At 49.1% G+C, this 27,048-nt stretch overlaps 1 protein-coding gene across 2 annotated transcripts; it reads right to left on the reverse strand.

Moving 5' to 3' along the window:
• Window positions 1-7,061: 7,061 nt before the first annotated feature.
• PLPBP (pyridoxal phosphate binding protein) lies at window positions 7,062-25,126 on the reverse strand. Of its 2 annotated transcripts, none has more exons than XM_075556701.1 (8): window positions 24,978-25,126; window positions 16,390-16,497; window positions 16,275-16,310; window positions 15,500-15,575; window positions 12,462-12,596; window positions 9,511-9,653; window positions 8,970-9,068; window positions 7,062-8,283 (listed from the first exon to the last, which is right to left on the reverse strand). In XM_075556701.1, exons 1-8 carry the CDS (start codon window positions 25,074-25,076, stop codon window positions 8,152-8,154), a joined length of 828 nt encoding a protein of 275 aa, XP_075412816.1. In that variant the 5' UTR covers window positions 25,077-25,126; the 3' UTR covers window positions 7,062-8,151. The 2 variants fall into 2 exon arrangements, with proteins under 2 accessions (XP_075412816.1, XP_075412817.1); XM_075556702.1 differs by lacking the exon at window positions 7,062-8,283 and adding an exon at window positions 8,350-8,620.
• Between the last annotated feature and the right edge of the window lie 1,922 nt (window positions 25,127-27,048).

Genomic DNA, 27,048 nt, shown 5'->3' on the forward strand with positions numbered 1-27,048 from the left:
CTCTCTCTCAGCACCTCTGCCTCTTCTCCATGGGCCACTCCACCTGACTGGGAGCGAGTGGAAAGCCCCTCCAGCCAGGCCAGAGTCCATTCACCATCCTCATGAACCCACAGCTCAGGCGGATTAGCAGCCTGCCACATTGGACTTTTCCTTGAATTTACTGGACAGGGCCCCTTTGCCTGGGACTCTGATCCCCTTGGGCAGCTGTTTTCCTGGTAACTACTCTGGTGGTGTTGTGGTTACACATTGGGCCGTGATCTGAGTGGTTAGCAGTTCAAAATCATCTGCAGCTACACAGGAGAAAGACAGGGCTTTCTACTTCCATCACTTGATAGAGGTGGGTTTGGTCTTTGATTTTAACTGGTCCATGGGGTGCAGGGGGTTTGCTTCTCCCCCTTTCTTCGCTCTGTCTCTTGCCCACTCCTGTTCTTTCTGTCTCCTCCTCATAACCTCCTCTGGCATCAAGGTGCTGTGCTCAGTTTTCAATGTGAAGGCCATGCTCTTTACAGGCAGGCTGTGGGGCTCTTCAAAAATCTGAAGGGAAAATGGAATTACAAAGTAATGGACAATGTCCCCCCGCATGTGGAAGCCCCTGGTATCTCCTAAGGCTTGTGGTGGTAGAGGGGAGGCTGAGAGAAAGGTGGTAAAAGGAGCCCTCTCTTGGGGCCCTGTGGCCGGGGACTGGCCGGGGCCGAGGGGCGTCATGCTAGAATCATGGGGTCCTGCAGGGTATGTGAGCTAGAACATTTTGTTTGGTTTCCCTCTCCGTTACCTTTGCTGTTTGTAAGCCTCGCTCTTCCGTTCAGTCTTGTTTAAAGCTCCGGGAAGCTGAAGGTAAGACTTGCGTGTCCATGTTTGGGCGTGCATGTGAACGGTCCGCAGGGCTTTGCAGTTCCCGGTTCACCTCGTTCTGTCAGCTGTAATCAGGAAGACACTCAAGCCAGGGGGGTCCTCAAACTGTTTAAACAGGGGGCCAGTTCACTGTCCCTCAGACCCGTCAGAGGGCCGGACTATAGTTTAAAAAAAACCCAACTATGAACAAATTCCTATGCACACTGCACATATCTTATTTTGAAGTAAAAAAACCAAACGGGGCAAAAACACCCAGCGGGCTGGATAAATGTCCTCAGAGGGCTGCATGTGGCCCGCGGGCCGTAGTTTGAGGGCGCCTGGTCCAAGGAGCTGCGTGCTGCGGAACTGTGGCCTGCTTGTCCCGCTCTTCCTGCACACCAGCTTCCAAGTTCTGCAGCTGCATGGTCGCACCTCCTCTTCACAGCAAGGCCATCGGGCAGTTGCTCTTCATGTGCTTTTATTTTTACAGATAAAGGAAATGGAGGTTGCTAAGATGGTTTCGTTCTCAGGCCCAAGGTCATTCGGGTGCTGCGGAACGGATTTGGGGTTCCAATCCAGACAGCTCTGAGTCTGGATCCTACATGCTTTACTTGGAGCAGCCGCTGTGTATGTGCGTGTGCGTGCGCGTACGCACGTGTGCAAAGGCGCGCACGCTGGAATCGTGGAGTCCTGCGGGCTGTGTGAGCGAGACATCTCACCTTGGTTTCACTCTGGGTTGCTGCTGCTGTTTTTAAGCCTCGGGCTTCAGTTAAGCCTTGTTTAAGGCTACGGGAAGCTGAAGGCAGCGCTTGCGGTCCATGCTTGGGTCTCACGGGGTCCGTGCTACGGCAGCCAGCACGCGCAGACGTTCCCTCTGGCAGTCCATCTCTAAGATGTCAGAGTGACTGCATCGTGTCCTTCGGATGACTGGGTTCCGACGTGGATGCAGCGAAAGCCCTATTGCCTGGTCCCCAGCTCCTGCCCCAGCCTCTGGGCATTGGCTCAGAAGGTCAAAGAGGACATGGGCCGCACAGAGTGCCCGGGCCCCACTGGCGAGCAGGGAGGGCAAACGCACCACTCTGGGGGCACATACTCAGTCTCCAGTCTCCCTGAGTGGCCCGGAGGGGCTCACACAGAGCCGCCAGTGAGGATGTGTCCAGAGAGGGAAAGGAGGTGGCATTCAGAGAGACCTGCGACCTTCTGTAAAGGCAGGTGCTGTGAAGAGAACCACGGGGCAGAGAGAACCATCTCTTGGCCCGTGTCCCACGAAGAGGCTGCTGGGGAGACTGAGCTCAGGCCCCAAGGTCCCCGGGTCTTCCCAGTAACCTGGCTGCTGACCGCATCCAGGGGGCTGGTCAGAAGAGAAAAGTGGGAAGAGCAGCAGGGAAAGATCAGAGGGAAAGAGGAAGAGAGGGAAGAGAAAGGGAGACAGACAGTTGGGTCCATGCAGGGTCTCGCTGATGGGGGCCCTCCTTTTCGTCCCTCCCCAGTGCATGGCTTGTTACCCTGTGGCTAGTCGCAGGAGGCAAGGATGGCCAGGCTGAGCCTTTCTGCCCGCAGGTGTTACAGGGCTGGCATGAGTTCCAGGCCACAAAAAGTGGCTCGCTCTGCATGGAGGTGTCCGTGGGGAGCCCTTGGGGATCAGCAGCTGGTGATCATCACCGCCCCCCTCCCCCCCCCCACACACATTCTCATTCTCTCTCTCCCTCCCTCCCTCCCTCCCAGAGCGGCCCAGCTGAGGGCTGTTGGCAGAGGTTGCCTCATGCAAAGCTTTGGCTTTATCTTCCTCACACATTGAAACCATCAGGCCCGAGGCTGCCTCACTGTCTGTAAGTTAGAGACCAGTCTCAGAACACTGTGCCTTCATCTAAAGCAGGCCAGTCCCTCGCTGGGCTCGCCCTGCTGGAGCAGGGAAGGGGGCAGGGAGGCAGGGAGACTGCCCTGACACATCGTGCTCCCTGGGAGCCCAGCTCAGGAACCTTGCCCCTTCCTTCCCCCCTTTTGGTTCCTCCTCTGAGCTGTCTTCCAGGCCGCCTTCCACTCAGGTCCGCTGACTGCACCCTGACCCCAAGAGAACATTAGTTGGTGCTGCAGAAACTGGGACTGCTGGGAGCCCCCACAGCACCGAGTTGTTCCATCCAAGCAGCGTGCACTCTCCGGTGCCTCATGTTCTGGGGAGGCCAAATCAAAGGCAAACCCTGAATTCCTCTTGCTCACGGCCAATAAAAACCTTGCTGCAGCGCCGGCTTCCTCTGCTGAAATCAGATCTCCTAGTAATAAACAAGTCCGAAAGGCAGGGAGGGGAAGCCTCTAGCTTCTTTCTTCTGATTAGTTTTTCTTCCCTGGAAAAATAAAACGTTCTCCCCTGAAACCGAACAGAGAGACCTGCTGCCCTCTCTGGCCCTGCAACACCGCCCCCCACCCCTCCAATCTGCTAGAATTCAGCCCTCTCTGCTCCTGCAGGCTGGGTGGGGCCTGGGGCCTGAATACTGGACTGCTGAACTCCAAGGCCGGGCCACCAATAAATAAATAGGTCTTTGCTGCCAGGGGAGCTCACTGCCAGCTTAGGAGGCAGAGTGGGGTTTTCTCCCAGCTCTGGGGGCTGGAGGTGGTCAGAATGGGGAAGTGGAGTCAGGACACACTGGGGCCCTTTGTTCTCATGCAGTCCGTCTAGTCCGTCCGGTGTACCGTGGAGCTGTAAAAAGCCCGCATCATAGGTTTTGGTGTTGAGGCCACAACTCAGAAAGCCATACAAGGCAGGTCTGGAGATACCAAGGGCTGGAAGGGCAGAAGGATTTGGAGCTGTGCTTCCAGGCCTGGCCTGGTCCTTGCTCATCAACCTCTTCCCGCCCTTCCTTGGGTCCCAGGATAAACTTTTCCCCACACATGGCCTGCTGTGAGGGAGTGCCCGCCCCTGCCCCTGGCCGGCTGACATCTCTCCTCTTCTCCACTGCCCACCCCCTTCCCCAAATAGGTTTTTAAGTGACTTTGCTGTCAGAAGATGGTATTCTGTTTGTTTTTCCTTATGACACTATCTCTCTGGAGAGTTTCTGGCCAGAAGAATTATGTCGAGGCTGCAGATTGCTGGAGAATTGTGCCTAATGGGGAACAGACAGACAAGACACCTTTCAAGTCCAGCCAAGTCCCCCCACCCCCACCTCCTCTTTCTCTCTCCCCCACTTCTCATCTTCCCTTTTTGGCTTCAAAGTTGGCCCTGGTTCGTGCTTGTTTCTTCGATGCATCTGGTGAAGAAGGTCACACATTGATTCTATTTCGGAGACTGACAGCTGGGTCAAGCTTAGCTCTTCCTGAGGACTGGGCGGGGTGCGCGCCTGCAGGGACTGTGTCCAACTCTCCTGGCGTGCATGTGCGCGCAGCAGTCCACGAAAGGTGCTCTAGCACGCACAGGGCGGCCCCTGCTCCTTGGTGAGCTCAGAACTCAGGAACTTGAGCTTGTTAAAATGTACTTTAAATTCAAGAACAGTACCATCAATGCTCTCCAGCCAGCTCATCTGTGCTGAGCTCTCAGGTTGCTTGGTACCTCGATATGATTAAATGGGAGGAGCAAGGCTAAGAGCCCTCTCATTTGTAAATGGAGATCCTACATGACACATGACTTAGGAGCCCTGGTGGCGTGGTGGCTTATACATCGGACTGCTACCCCCAAGGTGAGTTCAAAACCACCAATCCTCTCCGCAAGAGAAAGATGAGGTTTTCTACTCCCATAACTGTGTAAGATATGACAAAATAATAATCTTTTATAAATCATCAAGGGTTCATGAGGGAGGAAGGGGGGGGGGAAAGAGGCCCTGATACCAAGGGCTCGAGTAGAAAGCAAATGTTTTCGGAATGATGATGGCAACAAGTGTACAAATGTGCTCGACACAATGGATGATGTATGGATTGTGATGAGTTGTACGAGTCAGAGCGACAGTCTCGTGAACCACCCTGAGCGAGAGGGTCACTATGAGCTGACATCCATTCAGTGGCAGTGGGTGAGTGAAAGGGTGCAAATCGGTTAAGCACTCGGTTGACTTAAAGGTTGGTGGTTTGAATTCACCCAGATACCCCTTGGGAAAAACATCTGGAGATGTGCTTTCAAAAGGACACAGCCATGAAAACTCTCTGGGAGAGAGTTTTGACTAGGAGACACACGAGTCACCATGTGTTGGAATCAACTGGTTTATCTAGTAAAAAGCTGCCTGAGCAGAGTCATAGGACATACTGTTGATGCAAGCTTGCTGGGAGAGAAAGCCCCTTTCTTATCTGGGCCAGCTGAGGGAAGGGAAAATTAGTAAAACATGTGGGTGGATGCTTTGGATTCTTCTGCCCCAAATGATGAGGCTGATGTAATAGCATTCAACTGATTTCATGGTAAAGACGGCCACCGTGCGTACCCAGAGCACACAGACGACATCCCACTGTGTGAGCTCTTCAGGAACGGCACAGCGAGTCCTGCTCCACAGCTTTGGTAGAAAGTGCAAAGCCGCTGCTTTTCTGAAGGCCGGCACAGAGGACTGACCCCCATGTCCTACAATGGCCCGTTCTCCCTCACTCTTTCCAAACAGGGATGCGTTGCCCGTCTGGCAGTCAGTCAGGGGGGCTTACGTTCCCACACTGACTCCCCCAGTGGCTTTCACTCTGGAGGAGTGTGAGTGCACGTGTGGAAATGGGACAGCTGGAGTGCAGGGAGGCCGGGAAGGCTGAGTCCACTCATTGCTGGACTTGATTCTGTCCTTCCTTCTCACTCCCACTGCTTGTGACTTCCAAGTTTGTCTTGCATTCAGATGTGTTGATTCTCAACTATCACAATAAACTTAAAAAAAAAAAAGAATTCTTATGGTACGTGAAGTTCTCTTAAGTGAAAGTTACAATTTTCAGAATGTGCTGCATATCAATGATGAAAGCCCGAGTTGAGAGAAGATACAGATCGGTGTGGTCACCAAGCTCTGGAGCAGGTAAATAATCGTGTATTTATCCCGGGCTGGGCCTCCAGCTTCCTTTGACTTCAGACAAGAAGGGTTCTGGCCCTCCCGTGGGCTTCAGTGCCCCAACCACTAAGGGGTCCTGCTCTACGGTCTGATAGGGAGGCTCGAAGAGCTTCCCAAGATGACAAACCTGGATGAATTACTGGGAAGCCTGCCGAGGCTGGTACCGGAGCAGATAAGAGCCCAGTGCCCGAGGGGTTCATCACAGACGATGTGGGGTCTGGCGCAGGGGAGCAATGCTGCCTGGTTCTGGAAACTTGCTATGGGATGTTCTTGCTGTCTTGATAAAAGGCATCCCCCCACCCCTCGCCCACTGGCCTGCTGCCACCCTGTCCCTGCCTCCCAAACCCACCCTAAACCAAGTAAGTTGTCAATTCCTTTGGGAGCACACTGGCAGGCCTTCTTTCTGATAGTACCCAGCATTTAACTGCTTGCATCGCACAGGAAGTGCGTAGCTCAGCCTGCTGCCGAGGTTAAGCAGTATGAGTCATTCCATGTTCCTGCTGAAAAGGTCTGGCCTGCTGGGCCAGCACACTCATTTCTCTCCCCATCGGAATGTGACTCAGGTTTCCCCAGCTCGGCCTCCTCTCTCTGGTTCTCGATCGCCAAGCCTGAGAAAGCTTTATAGTTCGACACACTCCCCCTCTGCAGCCACCTCAGAACCCTTAGCCAAGTTAGCTGAGAGGGCTGTGCCCAAGCGCCAGATGTATCCCAGGAGGAGGCCCAACCTCCCCCACCGCCCCCTCCCTCCTCCACCTTCCTAATGCCGCCACCCTTTCTTGCATACAGTTCCTCATGTGGTGGTGACCCCAAACATAAAATTATTTCCGTTGCTACTTAATAACAGTAATTTTGCTACTCTTATGAACCGGGAGGCCCCTGTGAAAGGGTTGTTCGACCCCCAAGGGATCGCAACCCACAGGTCCAAAACCGCGATGTGAAGGGACAGGAAGCAACCAAAGGAACGCCTTCCAGGCGCCGCGGACGGGGTCCCGGGCTAACCAATGTCGCCATCTAGAGGCATCTTAAAGGAGCTCCTCTCTGAAAGAGGTAACCTGACTTCTGTAACGGTTTCATTTTCATGCTCTTAGAAGTCCACATCTTGGTGTTTGGCTGCACCTGAGACCCCTTTAGGAAGATCTCAAGGCAAGTTGGCAGGCTGCCCCTCGTGGCACACTCACTCACTACACCAGATCATAAAAAAAATTAAAACAAAAATTGCTTTGCTAATTGGCACAGATGGAATAATTCAAAAGCATATTTTTACTTCATGAGTCAAATACCACACTACAGCTTTAAAACACTACAGGAATCACAAGGGTATGTTTTACAAAATTACATTCAGCAGCAGCAGCAGCATGTTCTGAAAGTCCTTTCAAAGCTAGAGACAGGCTTACAGATGCATGAGGAAAAGCAGTCATTTAGAAAATTCAACCCCCACCCCCACCCCCGGAGTCATCTGGCCCAGCTGAGTGTGCTTTCTGGTCATTGAAGGTCTTGCTACTTTCTTGACAATCAAAACTTGCATATTCTGGCTTACCAAGTAGTGGAGAAGCGGTCAACATGGCTGGTGCTTGCTCCTCAGGGATAGGAACCCAAAGGTAGGCCTCTCTGAAATGAGACCCGGGGCTCCCATTTCTGGGGAACAGTAAGTTTCTCGGGTTTGTTGATGATACAGAATCACCACAGGATCATGGTGGAGAAGAAATCATGCTATTAAATTCCCGTGACTGCAGATGTTAGGGCAAACGAGCAGTCTTGCCTCTTCAAGTCCTTGTGGATACCCCTTGTGATGCTCCATGTCAGTACCACCAGGTGGGCAATGACAAGCGCTTAGCAACCACCAACTGGAGCCATTCCCCGAGGCCCCGATGCTGCCAGAGCTAGATTCTCAAACTCGCTGCCGGCACCACTGGCAGACATGGCCTGCTCCGGAGCCGCAGAGGTGACCTCACCAGCAGGTGCGGTGTGAAGCTGGTGACTAGGAGGGGTGGTGGCAAATGGGACCCCCTCTGATTACAGGCATCAGTAATGACCTTGTAAGCTGGAAAAGGCATGTATGACTGGTGCTCCTGGGCAGGATTCCAGGTTACACACGTTCTGCAGAAAGGTCTGGACATCTCGAACCCAATCCAAGCTGCTGCTTGAAGCGAGCGCCCACATACGAGGTTAACCACAGACGACTTCCATCAACACCAGCAGTCTTGGTGCGCTCTGCCCAGGCCTGTAAGGAGACCACGGTGCTGCTCTACCATGGGGCGTATCAAGTTGAAAATCTAAGTGGGTGCACAGGTTAGTCTGTCTGGGCAGAGCCCACAGGTGGTGCCTGGGTTCAGTGTTCCGGAGCCACCTCAACTGGGGCCTTCAGGTCCACTGTGGATCTGTCCAAAGCAGGTTTCTTTGAGTAGTCCCGTTCTCCGAAAATGGTGCTGCCAATTCGGACATTTGTGGACCCCACCTCAATCTGTGGTAAGGAAGAGAAAGCACTGAGAACACCGTCGAGAATGATGAGCTGCAGCAGATGCTGAAGCGGCACCCTTGAGGGGCCTTGGGGAAGAACAATGATGATGTGGCTGATGACTACCGGGCAGGGTGGCTCCTTCGGGACACACTTCCACTTGGGGTGCTTAAGCAGGAAGGACTGCTTTGGTGTCCAGTGACTGGAAGACTCCTGGCAGTTGGCCAGGTGGGAACCAGGGATGTCAGCTGCCTGGCAGTGCGTGGAACAGCGATGGCTCACAGCCTCATGCTTTCCTGACTTGTATAACTAGCTGGGGATAGGATCCAATTTCATTTCGCTTCTAAAAGCAAAGTATGTTTACGTTGTATAAAATATACAGAGAATTTTCCAGGAATGCAACTACAGCATAAACAGAGGGACGTTTATACACTCTGCTTCTGGAACTTTATCAAATTACTCACAGTTCCAGAGAATCACCTAACGGGGTTGCCAACACAGCACACCCCGTCACTCTGCATCCCCAGCTGAGGCGCAGGAGTCAGCATCTGACGGCTTCGTTATGACTGTCACGCAGCCATGCCCAAGCAGCCCCAAAATGCCTTTACTGAGGAGCCCGACTGCAGAGGCCCCCACCCCCGCAGCCCCCGGGCCTGCTCCTGCGGTGGGTTCTGACCGCCCCGGCCACTCACCGCGTGCTGGAAGTCCACAGACATGCCCATGCTCAGCTCCACCTGGTCGGCGGGGAGGCTCAGCTTTTCGCACAGTGTCTTCCGGAGGGACACCAGCACCTGCCAGGAGAGACACGGGGACACGTCCTTGTCTGCTCGAAGTGTGGCCGAGAGTGGCTGAATCGAACATCTCTGACAAAGGCTTTCTTCCCCATGGGTTTCAGGCCTGTCATATTTGCCCGAAGTTACTAAAGGGCTTTGAGGAAATGCTTCCCTTTTTGAGAAAGCTGTCAATCACTGGAGAGGGAAAAGGGCTAATTTTCTCTAGGGTGGTATTCTAGTACGGTTCGAATGGAGCTGAGAAAGGTCTGTGGGCTTTGGGAACCTGTGCTGCCCCCTTCCTCATGGGCAACCTTCAGAAGAGGGGCATTCTGACAGGCGACATCTCGGAGGTCTTTGAAGTTTACACTGCAGCAAGCCCAGCAGTCTCTTACAAACAGGCCTCTTTAGCCTGCGAACAATCGGCCCTGCCGCGCCTCCTGGGCAACCGGCCCCTCAGTACCTGGAAGTCTGGGTTTGGTCCTTGACTAAGATCATGCCCAAAGCTTCCGATGGTCATCAGCCCCACAAATTCCAGACTGGGGCACTTGGCGTTGATGTGTTCCACCACAGCGATCGTCTCTGAAGGCGGGAGGCCATGTTTACCTTCGCAAAGGCAAGGAGAAGAGACACACAGCAGACGTTTTCACCTGCCAGAGGCTGCGTTTTCACTCCTTAGGGCAGCGGAACCCCCCACCATAGCACCCCTTAAATGAACATTTACTCAAACTCTAAAGAATAACTTCCTATGTGGGATCTTTTTCTGTATAGCTTCCATTCACATCAGTTTTTGATTAGAACAAATTATAGCGGATTATCAAGATATGATGTCACACACATGGGATCTGCAGTTCAGTTACCTAGAGTGATAATGCCATGCAGCTAGAATCTGGGTGCTGACATTTGCCACAATGTGTGGGACAGTGCAGAACTTAATATGGCCCTTCTGGCCATAGGCTTCCATCGTGCGATGTGCTGTAAATCCTAGCCTCTATCTTGGTGCAGTATGCTCCCCCTTTGGAACGAGTCAGTTCTCTAAGCAAAGAGGTAGGATGGAGGTTAGAGTGGGTGTACCCTGAGTCCCCACCCTTAGGTTCCTGCTGGTACAGTTGCCAGCCAATGCTGGTGGAGGCACTGGCAAGTTCTCCGTTGCTCTGAAGCCTGCACCTGCTTGGTTGGCCCCTGCAGCCAAGCGAGTCAGGAAATCCTCTAGACTGACTCCTGGCCCTATGGATTTGCAACTTGCCAGCCTCCACGAGCCTGCGAGTCATTTCCTGGATGGTTCTTGAGTTGTGTGAGGCGTTGTAACCTTCAGGTGGGAGGAGCAGCTGATGTTAGAGATGCTGGGTGAGGCACAGCAGCTTGGTGGCTTGAACCTCTGCCTCCTAGGAACCAGCCCTGTGCTGACCCTCCTGAGAGAGATTATTCATGCACAGTGGTAAATATTAAACTGCACCCCATACTCATGTGCCAGGCACGTGGACCCAGTAGTCTGGTCTTTTCACTTCCAACAACAATGGGCACATCCATGCACTTCCAACACTCTACAGATGAGGAACCGGAGGCACAGGGAGGCTAGGTGTCTTTTATAAGGCCACACAAGTAAGGACTGTGGAACTGGGATCTGAGCATCAGGGCCTCTCTGGAAAAGATGCCAAGTCTGTTCCCTCTTCCTAGGATATGGTGGATACTGGTACTGTGATGCTAAGCAAATGACTGCCCTGTCAGTACACAGCCAACAGGTGACAGGTTCTATGCAAGCACCTTACCTGCAATGCCACATTCAGTCCTCACAATACCCTTTCAGATTGGCACTCTACGACAGATACATTGCCAGCCAAGGAAATTAATGTACAGAGAGGTTAAGTAGCTTGTCCAAGGTCACAAACCAGGAAAGTGGTGGAGCCCAGACTCAAGGCCTGTCTGATTTCAAAGTACATTCTGTTATACTGTTAACAGAAGCCCTATCCAGAAATTAATCAGCTGTACTCAATGATTTCTCTTTAGTCTGCCTTGATGTAACACTAATTCATTACCCCTGAGCACCAATAACGAGAGCAGCCATACCAGGAGGAGAAAGGGGAGGTGGGGAGAGGGGGAGCCAATCACAATGACCTACCTACAACTCCCTCCCAGGGGGATGGGCAACAGAAAAGTGGGTGAAGGGAGACATCGGTCACTGTAAGACTTGAAAAAACAAATTTATAAGCTATCAAGGGTTCATGAGGGAGGGAAAGAAAATGTGAGAAGCTGATACCAAGGACTCAAGTAGAAAGAAAATGTTTTGAACATGATGATGGCAACAAATGTACAAATGTGCTTGACACAATGGATGGATGTATGGATTGTGATGAGTTGTATGAGCCCCCAATAAAATGATTTTAAAAGATACTAAATCATTTTTAAAATTTTATTTTGTTGAGAATATACTTGGCAAAACACATACTCTTTAGCAACATTTATTATATTTGATTTGCACAAAAAATGTCACACTCCTTTTCCAAGAGTTGTTCCTCCCCGGCTAACACAAACTCACGTCCTTCTTAAGGTTTCCATCTAATCTTGCAGTGGCTGCTGTCAGTCTGATCCTACGCATAGTTCTTTAAAGAACATGGTGTTCAGCAGGTAGTTGTTTAGAGTTAAGCTAATCTGTTGTTGGCTTTTAGTAAGACTTCAAGGGATATTTTGTTTCAGAGAAATAGTTTCAGGGGCTCATCTAAGTTTCATGGCTACAGAAAATCTAGCGTTCATGAGAATCTAAAATTCTGCTCTGCATTCCTGGCCTGCCCTCCTGCCCCGGTCAGAATTCTTCTGCAGAATCTTTGATCAATGGTAGCCAGGCACCATCTAGTTCTACTGGTCTCATGGCAAAGGAGGCAGCTAGCTATTTATAGAAGGTGATTAGGCACACACTCAACATATTCCTGCTAGTCCTGACTTTCTTGCTCTGTGGCTCCAGATGAACAGAGACCAATTGTGTCTTGGCAGCTGCTTGCAAGCTTTTAGGACCCGAGGCACTATGTGACAAAGCAGCACATAGAACAGAAACACCAAACGGTGTCTCATGAACTAAAACACTGTCTAAGATCTGACAAGTATTATACGTATAACTTTGCAATCCCTTTTAGGAGGGATGGTGACTTTTAGGAATTTCCAGGTCAAAGTCACTTATCTTATCCACGATGGGCTTGCTGTACAAGAAAGCTTCAACAAGTGTATGGGAAAATCTTCCTATCATTTAATTCTAATTCTAATTCCCTACAAACTCTCTGAAGGCTTCTCACATGTACAATGAAGGCTGTGTGGGCTGGCAGCACGTGCTATCTAGATCACATAAAGAGCTCACCCGAGGGGGACCGGCCAGCCAGGGAAGGAAACCCCTTGAAACCCTTCCACCGAAGTCTGGTTACTTACTCTCCTCTCCGCTGGTGTTGACCTGCACCATAACCTTCAGCTTTTCTGGAGAACCCTTTTTCTGCCAGGAGCTGTTCACTTTGTCTGCCAGCTTCGCCGAATCCACGGTCTCCAGCATGAAGAGATGGGGGACGGCTGTAAGGAGGCGGCGGCAAGGTAAGATGCAGTGACGACTGTGCAGGAAACCTTCCCTGCCAGAGGGGGAGTCACTTCCCAGCAAGAGCAAAAGACAGTCCACCCCAGTTCTGCTGAGAAGAGGAGTGTTTGCAGCACGTTACACTGTCAGGCCAGCCTCGTCTAGTGAGGACAGATGACGAGAAAGGAAACACGGGCAACCAGAGGCAGGCTGCTGCACATGCATCCAAGGTGAGCTCGCCTAGCTTCAGGCAGCTACCTACTGGGGAATTCCTCAGGGTCGGACGGAGCCGGAGGGCACCCTGCGGTAAGCAGCTCAAGATGTGGAATAGGCACCCAAGAGAAGCTGAGGGCGGCCCTCGTGTGAGTGCACTGTGTTCTTAACTCGCCCCAGGATGGGCGTGTTTCTATTCAACAAGGATACAGAGGGACCCAAATCAAACCAGGCCGGCTGGATTTGATTCTGACTTACAGTGACCCTGCAGGACAGGGTCCCTAGGGTGTCTGAGGCTGCAACTTTCTCCTGTGGAGCAGCTGGTTTGAAATGCTGACTTTGCAGGTAGTAACTGACTGTAACCCACTCCCAGCCGACCTCGGCCAAGACCTAGACCATTTACCAGAGCTTCCATGTGTCAGACATTTGAAATCCACCAGACAATGTGTGTTGATTATTTATATGTAATATCATTTTTCTTCAAAGTTCAAGAAGCACCATTACCTTTTAGATAAAGGGGAAACTGAAATTCAGAGAAGACTAGTTTTAAAACTTCTTACGATTAACAGGCTGTGATGTGAACAAAGTTGCCTTGATTCCATGCTCTTAAAACTGAATTCGAGCTCAGGCTACGTTGCTAAAAACAAACCCAATGACAGAGATTATAAAGGGGATGCATACTTGTGGGAAAAAAAGGATGTGCAGTAAAAAGAGCCTGGCCCTACAGATCTGTTTTAGAATCTCTTGATCCATCAACACACACACACACACACACATACACACACACACACACACCCCACCCCACCCTGGTTTTTCATTACTGTTTTGTTTTCTGTTAACTCATGTATCAGATCACATTCACACCATGTTTACTTTCTTCCAGTTAGCAATCAATACAGAGTGACTTTCCAGATGAGAACCCAAGATCCACTAGTACTATTCCCCCGCCCCCTTACAACTATAGGATCCACAGAACGGATGACCACAATTAAGGAACTTAAAGATTCCTCCTAATGGACATTGTTTATTTTTAAATATGAAAGCAATGCCTAGACATAGATATCTGTACACGGTACACATATCTCTGCTGCACAGAGCCCAGGGTTGTAACTAGTATGCTTTCACTGTGAAAAGTACATAACAAAGTACTGGACATGCCAACATTCTTCACAGGTGCATTTCAGTGACGCTAAGTTATTTTCACCATGTGCTTCCCCAACCACCATTATTGGTTGCTAATGTTTTCCAGCACTCTTAAAAAGCTTGGTGTCCCCGAAAGCAATGGGTCTCCTTCCCCCGGCTGCAGGGGTAGCTACTGGCCCACTCTGGTAACACTAATAAAGTGTGCTCTGTAGACCCTTGTCTGTCCAGTGTTTCACATACTTGGGATCATATACGATTTGTCCTGTTGTGACTGACCTGTTTCACTCAGAATGTTTTCAAGGCTCATCCATGCTGTGGAATGTATCAGGACTTCATTTCTAATGTACATCTTAACATATTTCATCACTGATGGGCATTGTTATGGATTGAACTGATTGTGTCCCTATAAATAAATGCTTCGAATCCTAATCTCTAGCAGTTATAATCCCAGCTCGGAATGAATCTGCTGGCATTGCTATGCTAATGAGGCAGGATTAATGTATCCTGTACTTTGAGGCGGTATTTCAAGATCTGAAAGAGATTAAACAAGCAGGCAGAGCTGGTGGAAGAGAAATGCTAACCCACATGAAGACTGCCCAGGACAGAAGCTCCCTCAGCAAGACCCTTCCTCCAGAGCTGACACAGAGAAAGGCTTAGCCAGCTCCCTAAATTCTGACTTCCATCTCCAACTGTGAGAGACTCCATCTCTAGTTGTCAAAGCCACCCACCTGTGGTCTTTCAGATACAGCGAGGGAACCCACAGACACTTAGGTTACGCCCAGCTTCCGGCTTTCGCAAAGGGCTGCAGGCAGCGGCCCGTGTACAAGTATCTCTGTGCTCTCGTTCTCAATGCTTTTGAGAATATACCTAATAAAGGAGTTGCTGGATAATATGACAATTCTACGTTTAACTTTTTTGAGAAACGGGCAGTAAAATTCATAAGCTACACTGACTTAGTCTGTGTAATCTAGCTATAATGATTCAAAACAGAAGCAAACAAAAACAAGACAAAGGACACAAATGACCAACCTCAGGAGAGCTGACATCCCTACAGATTCACAGTTATTAAAAAGAAGATGATGTTACAATGAACTTAGATGAAATGGGCAAAGGCCTTGTCTCTGTCATCAAGTACTTTTTTCTATGGCTCTTATTTTATTTATTTAAAGGGAAATAGGAGAAAAATGTTACTTTCACAAGTTGAAAATTTTTACAGGATCTCATTCTCCACAATATGTTTGAAAAATCACCAAATAATTGTGAGTACAAGATAGGCAAGGTATACAGGTACATGCGAGAGGACTTCAGAAAACTTAGGGGAACATTCCATTTTCACCAACTCTCTGAAACTGCCTCATTTAACACAGGTAATTGGAGTTCAGGGCATTGGTCTGAGGTCTTCTCTTTTTGTTAAGAACTAAGACAATTTTTCCAAAAGGAACTAAACTGAACCGTGTGCATGTTAAAAACGATCCTGTCACAAAAGGAGTACACAAGGAATGAAACCATGCAGCAGTTTGTCCTTACGTCCTGATTTCTGTCTTACCCATCAGTTTGTTGACGTTTTGTTTCTGCAGGTGGCCAATGAAGTGCCATTTGATCTCTGGACACGAAGACAGAATCTGAGGGAAAGAAGCAGCTACTGGTATGTCTGACTCAGGCTCTGCTGGTCATTCTTGCACATTCTCCTCTGGCCTTTCATCTCTATGCTGCTTCTTAAACACAATGAAAAATTATCCTATCTTCGGGGAGCCTCCTAATGATGGTGAAAGGATGCTTGAGAAAAACCTTACTGTTTCTGATCTTTTGTCCCCGTGTCCCCCTCCCCCCACCTAACCTCCAATACCACCCATTACATACGACCGGAAGTCAAAAGCACCTAAGATTATAGCCCATACCAAATGGACGACTTCTAAAATGCCACCAATAAGAGAGAAAACTCTAAGGCGCAGGGCCCCATTCTGATGTGGCCTACAGTTCCCTTTTCCGAAAACAAACAAACAAACAAACAAACAAACCAAAAAACAACGCAAAAAATTCCGTGTCCCCCTGGTAAAGCTTGTGTCCATACCTAATTCAGGATAAAGTATAAGTGTCTACTTTTACAGCCCCCTGTGGATTCCCCAGCCCCCCTCCCCTTATACTCATTGTGGGAAACCCTGTTATAAGGTCCGAACAAGGAATGAAAATCTAGATGAGAAAAACTAAGGGCTCAAAGTTAAAGTAAACATTTCTCTCTTCAGGTCCCACTAACACGGGTGTAACTTTCAACTGAAGAGCCAACATTCCACATACACTGAAGAAGCCAGACGCCCACTTACTTTAGGATTCGATGCTTTTTCTAGCAGTTCTTGAACCTGAGAGGTCAAAACAGAACATATCAGAAGCATGGCAATCATTAACTCTTTCAAAGGCACGTTGGCAAAGGGCTCTTACATAGTTCTCCCCAAAAGTGCGCTGGCCGTGGCTGTAAGCCTCGATCACCATGTCTGCAGGCTTGGTTTTGCTGACGGCCACGAGCCGGGGCTGGATGGCTGGGAGATCCTGCCAAGAAGGAAAGAGTCACATGAAGGGATTTTTGAGAATATTATCTCGCTATGTCTGGTACAACAGATCGGCCTAGAGCTCATCTTGGTATTTGGTAAGATTAATTTTTCTGATGTTGTCAAGGTCAGTTGATCAAATATCTTCCACATGCATGGCATGCCAGTCATTTAGTTCCACATCTAGTAAAAGACATTTCTCTGAGCAGAGCTGAGCGGCTAGGTGAAAGCAGCATTTCCGTAAAGTACAGTATCATAAGAAGTGCGCCTGCATCACCCGGCTCCCCCAGGCCTGCGTCACTGGGACTGGGGTGCAAGAGAGAATCTCTATTTTAGCCCTTTTGTGACCTATGGGACATGTTAGTAGCAGACTGGTATCCTACTCTTACTACGTACTGCCATCTGGTGGGGCCTGTATAACTGTGGACATCTGAAGAAACTGGCCTCATCAGCCAACCCTAGCCCCAGTGACTCGCTCGGGACATACATGTCCTAACTGTATCAAAACCAGTACCCAAACCAAATCCAGCCCAGGGCTGCAGAGTGAAGTTCAACTCCTAAGCACTCTGCAGTGCAGAGGAGGGCTGCCCCGAGGGTCTAAGGCTGTGAACCTCTATGGAGCCGCCCTGCCACGTTCTTCTCCAAGCAGCAGTTGGCGGGATGGGCAACCTTTTGATTCACAGCCAAGCGCTTTAACCACTGCACCACTGACTCCCAGCTCCTATTTCATTCCAAATGCTCTGTTACTGAAAACCGTTTCAATGACAATAATCAAAGTAGAACATAATTTGGTCTTGAAAGGGCTCTCAACCTTCCAAAAGCAGCGACCCTTTCATACAGTTCCTCATGTTGTGGTGACCCCCAACCATAACATTATTTTCATTGCTATCTCATAACTGTCATTTTGCCACTGTTATGAATAGTCATGCAAATATCTGATATGCTGGATGTATTTTCATTGTTACTAATTGAACATAATTAAAACATAGTGTACTCAAGTACTCCCTCAATGCAAGAATACTATGTTCTATTAAAGTGGTATTCCATGATGCTCACCTTCCCAACACAATCACTGAAGACAAAGTGGGTGCATACGCAAATGTGGCAAAGAAAGCTGATGGTGCCTGGCTATTAAAAGATACAGCATTTAGGGTCTTAAAGACTTGAAGGTAAACAAGTGGCCATCTAGCTCAGAAGCAATAAAGCCCACATGGAAGAAGCACACCAGCCTGTGTGATCATGAGGTGTCAAGGGGCCAAGGAATCAGGCATGAAAGAACAAAAAATCATATTGTGAATGAGGGGGAGTGGAGTGTGGACCCAAAGCACATCTGTAGGCAACTGGAAGGCAACCCTTATGGAAGGGTTGCGGGGAGGAGATGAATCAGTCAGAGTGCACTGTAGCAACAATTAAACATACAACTTTCCTTTAGTTCCTAAATGCTTCCTCCCCACACCCCCACTATCATGATCCCAATTCTACCTTACAAATCTGGCTAGAACAGAGCATGTACACTGGTACAGATAGGAACTGGAAACACAGGGAACCCAGGACGGATGATCTCTTCAGGACCAGTGGTGAGAGTGGCAATATATGGGAGGGTGGGATAGAAAGGGGGAACTGATTACAGGGATCTACATATAACCTCCTCCCTGGGGGATGGACAATAGGAAAATGAGTGAAGGGAGCCGTTGGACATTGTAAGATATGACAAAATAATAATTTGTAAATTATCAAGGGTTGATGAAGGAGTGGGGAGTGAGGGGGAAAATGAGAAACTGATGCCAGGAGCTTACGTGGAGAGCAAATGTTTTGAGCATGATGCAACGAATGCAAAAATGTGCTTTACACGATTGATGTATGTATGGATTGTGATGAGTTGTATGAGCCCCCAATAAAATGATTTAAAAAATTTAAAGCACAGTGATTCATCACAAAACAATATGTAATTATATATTTTGAAATACTTATTTCTAATGACAAATGAATGAAATTTTGTCTTGAAGCATGGTGTAGCATGGGTAACAGTCTTCATGCCAGGTACTCGTTTGTGGGTGTATCTGCATGTGGGCGGACCCGTCTGGATATGGATAGAGGAGCAGTGTCTCGGTTCCTAAGACCATCGGAAATAAGTGTTTTCCGATGGTCTTAGGTGACCCCTTAAAAGGGTTGTTAGACCCCCAAAGGGGTCGAGACCCACAGGTTGAGAACTGCTGCTCTAGATGATCCTCTTGGCTGCCTACTAGGGTTGAAGGTTAAGAATCACTTCAGTAAGAGACGGCGCTCTGACTAGTGCGACCACTAGTTTCGGAAACCTATTCTGTGACGGACCATGTCTCAGTGTGGCTCCTTGTGCGTTTAACTCACTAAAATTTAAATGTGTGTGGGGAGAGAGAAAAGAACCTTCTGTTACTTACGTCCAAGTGCTCAGAAGAGGAATACATTCTCTCTCAGCATATTAAACTGCACCCTACGAGAGTCAGAATTCAGACTGCCTTGTTTTCCTGGGTCTTGCTGGTTTGAGACCTATGACAGGGCACAGCCATAACACTTTATTGCTCTCCTACTTAAAAATAATTTTATTGGGGGCTGTACAACTCTTTTTTTTAACAGTTTCTTTTTAAAAAAAATCATTTTATTAGGGGCTCATACAACTCCTATTAAAATCCATACATGCATCTATTGTGTAAAGCACATTTGTAAATTCATTGCCCTCATCATTCTCAAACCATTTGCTCTTCACCCAAGCCCCTGGCATCAGGTCCTCATTTTTTCCCTCCCTGCCCTCCCTTTCATGAACCCTTGATAATTTATAAATTATTATTTTGTCATATCTTGCTCTGTCCCATGTCTCCCTCCCCTCACTTTTCTGTTGTATGTCCCCCAGGGAGGAGGTCCCATGTAGATCCTTGAAATCGGTTCCCCCTTTCCAACCCACCCTCCCTATGCCCTTCCAGTATTGCCACTCACACCACTGGTCCTGAGAGGATCATCCGCCCTGGATTCCCTGTGTTTCCAGTTCCCATCTGTACCAGTGTACCTCCTCTGGTCTAGTCAGACTTGCAAGGTAGTATTCAGATCATGACGGGGGGAGGGAGGGGGTGAAGGAAGCTTTTAGGAACCAGAGGAAAGTTGTATTTTTCATCGTTGCTACTTTGCACCCTGTCTCGTCTCCTCCCCAATACCCTTCTGTAAGAAGATGTCCAGTGGCCTACAAATGGGCTTTGGGTCTCCACTCTTCACTTCCCCGCTTTTGTTCTGATGATGCCTGATACCTGATCCTTTGACACCTTGTGACCGCACAGGCTGGTGTGCTTCTTCCATGTGGGCTTTGTTGCTTCTGAGCTAAATGGCCGCTTGTTTACCTGCAAGCCTTTAAGACCCTAGACGCTGTATCTTTTGATAGCCAGGCACCATCAGCTTTCTTTGCCACATTTGCTTATGCATCTATTTGTCTTCAGCAATCTTATCATGGAGATGAGCATGCAATGTAATAATATTTTGCTCTTTGGTGCCTGATAACTGATCCCTTCAGCACCTCGTGGTCACACAGGCAGGTGTGCTTTTTCCATGTGGGCTTTATTGCTTCTGAGCCAGATGACCGCTTATTTACCCTCAAGCCTTTAAGACCCCAGATGCTAACTCTTTTGATAAGCGGGCACCATCAACTTTCTTCACATTTAGTTGTTCACCCACTTTGTCTTCAGCGATTGTGTCGGGAAGGTGAGCATCATAGAATGTCAATGTAATAGAAAAAAGTGTTCTTGCATTGAGGGAGTACTTGAGTGGAGGTCCAATGTCCCTCTGCTACCTTAATACTAACTTTATAAATATATGCACATAGATCTATTTCCCCATCCTCGTGTATAAATATATTTGCATATGTACATGTCTATCTAGACCTCTATAAATGCCCTCTGCCTCCAAACTCTTTCCTCTATTTCCTTTGACTTTTCTCCTGTCCCACTATCATGCTCAGTCCCCACCAGGATTTCAGAAATTCCTCTTAGTTACATTACCCTAGGTCATGCCCAACAAGGCCTCCCACACTCTCCTCACCACCGATTTGGATCGCTTGTTGTTCCCTTGTCCCTGGGTTTATTAACACTACTACCTTTCCTCCCACCTCCCCATCTCCCATGTCCCCACGGAACTATCGGTCCCATTGTTTTCTCCTCCAATTGTTCATCCAGCCTATCTTATTTAGACAGACCTGCGGAGATAATAATATGCACAAAAACAAGACAAAGCATAACCAAGCAACAATATACAACAAAACAATGACAAAAACAAAACACAACAAGAAAGAAAAGCTTGTAGTTAGTTCAAGGATTGTTTGTTGGCCTTTAGGAGTGTTTTCCAGTCCAGTCTGTTGGGGCACCACACCCTGGCCCCAAAGTACACCTTCAGCATTTCCTGGGGACCTTGCCGCTCCATTCCCTTGCTGTTGTTGCACCCCCATAATGTTTTGCCTCGGTGTGGCGGGATCCGATCGGGTGCAATTCCCTTACCGAGTCTCCGGTATTGTCGCCTGTAGGGCTATGGGTCAGTGAGGGATGTCATGTCTCATAGTGGGGCCAGCCATGTTGTCCTCTCTGTGGACTGGCTGCTCTAATCAGGAACATCATCCTCATGGCCTGGTGGACCAGGCTGTGCTCCACTCTCTCCTTCTCCCCCTTCATCTGCTCCCATGTGCTCCGATCAGATATGTCTCTCTTCCAGAGCTGTAGATTTAGTGCGGTCCTTTGAAACAAATTCTTCTGTGGTGGGGGGAAGGTGTCCCCTTAGTAGTTGGGGTTGGGGCCGGCCCCCGGGAGCTCCTACAAGTCTTATCACAATCCATACATATATCCATTGTGTCATTTATTGTTCTCTTAAACTGAAAGAACTGAAGAAAAACTTCACGTTGAAAGCTGCCAAATTGAAAGATTCTATGGGCAAAATATTGAATGCAGGAAGCATCAAATGAAGATGGAAAGAACACAGTCAATGTTCCAAAAAGAACTGATCAAAAGCCAATGATGCTGAAGGAAGAAGTTCAAGGTGCACTGAAAGCATTTGCTGGAACACCAAGTGAAACGTTTCCTCAAGTTGTGAAGCCTTACTAGTTGTCCATGCCAGAAAATGAAGAAGACTGCTACTACCCGTTCCAAAGAAAGGAGACCCAACAGAATGCTCAACCCCATAGAACACTGTCATTGATGTCACATGCAAGTAAAATTTTGTTGAAGATCATCTAGCAATGGTTGCAGTAGTACATTGACAGGGAGCTGCCAGAGGTTCAGGTTGGATTCAGAGCAGGACATAGAATAGCATTGCTGATTCTCGTGGCTCAAAGCAGAGAATCCCAGAAAGATGTTTCCTAGTGTCTCATGGACTATGCCATGGCATTTGACTGTGTGGATCATAACAAACTATGGGTAGTCTTGAGAAGAATGGGAATTCCGGACCACTTCATTGTGCTCATGTGGAACTTGTACATGGATCAAGAAGCAGCTGCGCACACAGAACAAGAGAATATGGTTTAAGGTCAGGAAAGGTGTGAGCTAGGGTTGTAGGCTCTCACTGTACCTATTCAATCTGTATGTTGAGCAAATCATCACAGAAGCCGGATTACAGAATAATACAACATCAAGGTTGGAGGAAGGCTTATTAACCTGAGATATTCAGATGACACAACCTGGCTTGCTGAAAGTGAGGACTTTGAGGTACTTGCTGATGAAGATCAAGAATTTCAGCCTTCAGTGTGGATTACAACTCAATGTATTGAAAACCAAAGTCCTCACAACTGGACCAGTAGCAAACACATGATAAACAGAGAAAAGGTTGAAGTTGTCAAAAATTTGTCTTGCTTGGATCCACTATCAATGCTCATGGAAGCAGCAGTCAAGCGATCACAAGACGAGTTGTATTCGGTCAATCTGCTGCACAAGACCTCTTTAGAGTGTTGAAAAGCAAGGATGTTACCGCCTGACCCAAGCCAGTGTTTTCAACTGCCTCAGAGGTAAGCGAAGGCTGGCCAGTGAAGAAGGAAGACTGAAGAAGAATCGGAATTGTGGTGCTGGTGAAGGATTTGGAAAGCACCATGGGTTTCTAAAAGGGCACCTCTGTCTTAGAAGAAGTAAGGCCAGAGTGCGTGATCCTGAGAGGCAAGGATGGCGAGACTTCATCTTATATGCTTCGGGCATGCTGTCAGACCAGTCTCTAGTGAGGGCATCGTGCTTGGTAAAGCGGAGGGGCAGCGAAAAGAGGAAGGTCCTTAAGAAAATGGCGAGACACGAGGCCGCCACAATGAGCTCAAGCATAAGGCTAGTGCAGGGCTGTGCAGTGTTTCATTCGGTTGTGCACAGGGTTGGAACGGACTTGATAGCAAGCACCTACCACTAGACTTGCTTCCTTCTTAGCTCTTGGCTGGCGAGGGCTCATGAATCATTAAACACAGAGGGAGAAAAAAAAAATCCCTTCTACTACCCCAGTAGCAGACGAGAAGGATGTGCTCTTAAAACCCAAAGGCCGGGGGCTGCTTCCAGCGGCAGGAGGGGGCGAAAAAAACAAAACAAAAACCCAAAGGCCTACCAACTTAAGACCCATGCTGCTGCTGAATCTGCCTCAGGGACTGAAGACCTTGACCTCTTGGGCATCTTGTAATATCCACCAGCCAAACATCATCCACTGAGGCTGAGGGCATTAAGAGGGAGTGCACTGATTTGGTCTCTTTTGGTACCTCAGCTTCAAACAGCTTAGAAGTTGTGTACAAAGTGTTCTCTTGCTTATTGTACAATGCAACCGAGAAAAGCTGGCGCAATGGAGCTAAAAGAACAGGAGAGAATTCCACATCAGGCATTCCCATCAACTAATAGGCACTTCAAAGCCTATAGACCATCATGGAAAAAGTAGCAAGCAGCTTACTATCAGGATACAAAATACATACCATTGTGTTACACATACATTTCACCATAAACTCATAGCCCCTCCTGCAATTCTCAGCCACGCTCAGTCCTGAAGCAAGGACATAACCCATCTGTGGAGTGGGTGGCCACACATCTTGGTTTGCTGCCAACAGTACTGCTTAACCTCCCTGGCGGTCTAATTATGTCAGTAATTTTGTACCCAAAGAGGTACATTGTTTTGCATAAAATTTGTTGTTTTATAGTGTAGTCCTGTAATTCTTTTTTGTTGTTGTTGTTGTTGCCTTTTCATTTTATTCTTACCCGCCACTCCCGGCCTGTAATTCTTAAGAAATTACTCATTTTAATCCCTCTAGTAGACATTCCAGGTATGATAAACTTCAACTTCCCTGGCGGTCTCATTATGTCAGTAATTTTGTTAAGGGACTTCTCTGCAGTATAATACCCAGTGTGGCTCGGGTTTACAGTTTCTGACAGTTACCATTTACCCTGAGCCACACTCGGGATTACCGCCAGGGAGGTTAAGGTCCTGGTGTAATTATTAAACACTGTCCCCATTCACGCAAAAGTTGCCTACTTAGGGTAACTATATAATGTATTGTCTAATCTGTGAATCAAGAACCAGTGGTAGAACTGAATCACGACTGGAAAAGTGCTGACTTGTGACTAGGGCCTCCTTGGGCCACAGCATAAGGCTAGGGTCCCCTGGCCGTCTGCTGCAACCAAGTCACAGAGGCAACACGAGAAGAGCTGCATAGTCTTCCTGTACACGGGCCCCCTGCGCCCACACTGCAAGGAAGGGTGCGCTGCAGTCCCGAAGGCGTCAGGTAGCTGACGGGTGCGAATGACAACATTAATACCAGAAGAGAGGGCACTGTGAGCCAGAGTTAAGTGATTTGTTCAAGGTGACAGTTAAGGAGGGGCCAAGGAAGGAGGAGGATACGGGTCTTCTGCCTCCAGGGCAGCAGTCTGAGTTTGGACACCACTGATGCTTGATGGGAGGAAAAACACCTTTTCCTGCTCCGTTCAGACTTCACACCGTCCAGCTTAAACTTGCACGGAGGAGGGTATTTCCAAGAGGAGGGAAAAAGATATGGGGGGCGGGTTGGGGATATCTTTCCTTAAACGGAGGGGTTGGGATGTCCCCCAGGGCTTACTGCTCCAGAGTGCAGCCCCCCAAGTCCAGCCAATCCGCTGGCTCCCCGGCACGCTCACTGCTGCTGTCGGCGCGTCCACCGGCACACGTGACTTCGGGCGGCCGGCGTCCTGGCCGGCCACTGCACGCGGCCGCCCAGCCGGTCCACTCCGAGCCTTGGCACACGGCCGAGCCGCCTGCAGACAGTCATTTCCCGCAGGTGGCGGTCCTTTCTGCATGGCAGAGGCCCTGCGAGGGCACCGAGGGCACCCCGAGGCTGGCTTGGGGGGCGGTGCAGCCCCCCCACCAACGCCGTGGCGTCGTCCGGGTCCCGCCCCTCGGGGGGACCCCCCTGCGTCACTGTGACGGCCCACTCCCACGCAGGGGTCCCCCTCCTCACGGCGGCCGCCCACCGCCCGACGCGGACCCCGTCCTCACCCGCGGCCGACGCGCCACCGCTTGCTGCACGCGATCATTCACCGTCCGCAGCGCGAACCCCACGCCCAGCTCGGCCGACATGCCGCCCGCGCGCCACATCCCCCGGGACCGGCTCCCAGGCCCCGGCGCGCGGCCCTCCCAGCCGGCCACCAACTTCCGGTCCCGCCCACGCCACCGTATAGCCCAATCACCGCCCACCACCCACGCGCCTCACCCAATCGACACCCGGAATTGTGGGGCGACCAGGGAGGCGCGGCCGCGCGGCCCCGCCCCCTGCCGGCGACCATCTCGCACCTCCCGGAACCCCGCCGGCCGCCTCCGTGCCGGGGATTTCTTGGAGCAAACTGCCTTCCTTGTTCGGGGTTCTGCTCGCTTTCAAAATGGCTTTCCACGGATGCAGTGGAGATTTCGGTACCGGAGGGACCAGGGTGGGAAGCGTCGAGAGTAGAGACTGTGTCCAGTAGTCACATGACTGTGGCCGCAGGTGTGCAGTGCTGCCTGACGTGCAATTGCGCAACACTATGGAATGCTATGCGTATGAACACGCATGAAATGGCTTTGAAAAAAAAAAGATGTCAAACTCAACTGGAAAACAAGGCGTGCTTCAAATGTAGGGTTATTTTAATGTTGCCTTCCTTTGATCCAGTGCTATCCAATAGAAGCACGTGAACCACATAAATGAGAGTCTTCTAGTAATTGTTTTGTTTCGTATTTGAGCTTAAATTCTTTGTTACCTATTTTGCAAAAGGCTTTGATAAACAGTGCACACCTAAAATCCATGTAGAGACTCCGTATGGATTCCCAAACCCAGTCGCTGTTAGTGCGTAGATGCCCACTCAGTGACCGTGTAGGACAGGGCACCTTTCCGAGAGGGTAACTCTTGATGGGAGTAGAAAGCCTCATTTTCCTCTTGGAGTAGGTGGTGGTTTCGAACTGCTGGCTTCATGGTTAAGCAGCTCTATGAATAACCACCTCCGCACCCCATGGATTAAGCCTCCTTAGGTGGCGCCAGGGTTACCCACAGGGCTGCTAATCACAAACTCTGCAGTCCAAAACCTCCAGGATGGAGGAAGAAGAGGTGGGGGTGGGATGGCTTTCTACTCCCATAAACAGTGACAGTTTTGGAAACTCACAGGGGCAGTTCGACCCTGCCCTATTGGGTTGCTATAGTTGGTCATCGACTGGATGACAGTGAGTTGTTTCTCTTAATTCCTTCTGACCTTGAATCAGGGTTGTAAACAGTATTGCCCTCAGGTAGAAGGCCCTGGGAAGTAGATTACCTCCATAGCCCTGAGCAGCCCAGGGAGAAGCAGCCTCCCTGAGGGACTTGCTGGGATGTGTCCTTTTTGGGGACTGCTATTCAAGGGCCCCCTGCAAGGAGTCAAGCCTAGGCTGCCTTGACTGGAAGCACCTGGACTGATTTTGTAGGCTCTTCTAAGGTATGTTTATGTTTCCCAATCTTTGTCCCACTCCCACTTCTGTCATCCCACATGTAACTGTGACATATTCATCTGCCACCAATCATGCTTTTGTGAGTTTCCCTTGCCCTTCCAGGCCCTTTTTAAGTCTCCAAGTCTCAGCAGATCCTTGGGTACCAGTAAGACCTTATGCGCGTGATCTCCCTCATTTGGATAATGTATCTTAGCCCTTGTCTTTGTACTGTTTTAAACTTAATAAATTACACCTGAGATTTGGGGCCCTCTCTGTGCCCTAAAACATTTAAAAGAGGTGAAAATGTAATACCGCTTTAATTAACCCAATAGAACCAAAATAACATTTCGATAGGTAATGAGTAGAAAATTAAAAAAAATAATTTTATTGGGGGCTCATATAACTCTTTTTTCTTGCTCGATAAGCATTTTATTGACTCTATCTGGATGAGAGAGTTATCTCAGTATCCAAATGGTTCATCAGATTAGAAATCCTAGGTTGTCCCAGAGGCAGGGGACTGGTTGAAAAAGTTAAATTATGGATCAGTATCCGAACCAATATGACAGCCTACACTCCTAGAGACTAAATGAAGAAGAGTGCATACATTAGCCAAGAGAAATGGAAGCTGAGTGTAGTAAGA

This window comes from Tenrec ecaudatus, chromosome 8 (genome assembly GCF_050624435.1).
Source record: "Tenrec ecaudatus isolate mTenEca1 chromosome 8, mTenEca1.hap1, whole genome shotgun sequence".
Classification (NCBI taxonomy): domain Eukaryota; kingdom Metazoa; phylum Chordata; class Mammalia; order Afrosoricida; family Tenrecidae; genus Tenrec; species Tenrec ecaudatus.

Bases quoted from the DNA above. Each gene is read 5' to 3' on its own strand.
- PLPBP (XM_075556701.1), bottom strand. From the start codon at position 25,076: ATGTGGCGCGCGGGCGGCATGTCGGCCGAGCTGGGCGTGGGGTTCGCG. The intron at 9,654-12,461 runs GTAAGTAACCAG...GCCTTTGCGAAG, and splicing joins CAACACCAGCGGAGAGGAGA to GTAAACATGGCCTCCCGCCT. The intron at 8,284-8,969 runs GTGAGTGGCCGG...TCCTTACCACAG, and splicing joins CTGTGGACTTCCAGCACGCG to ATTGAGGTGGGGTCCACAAA.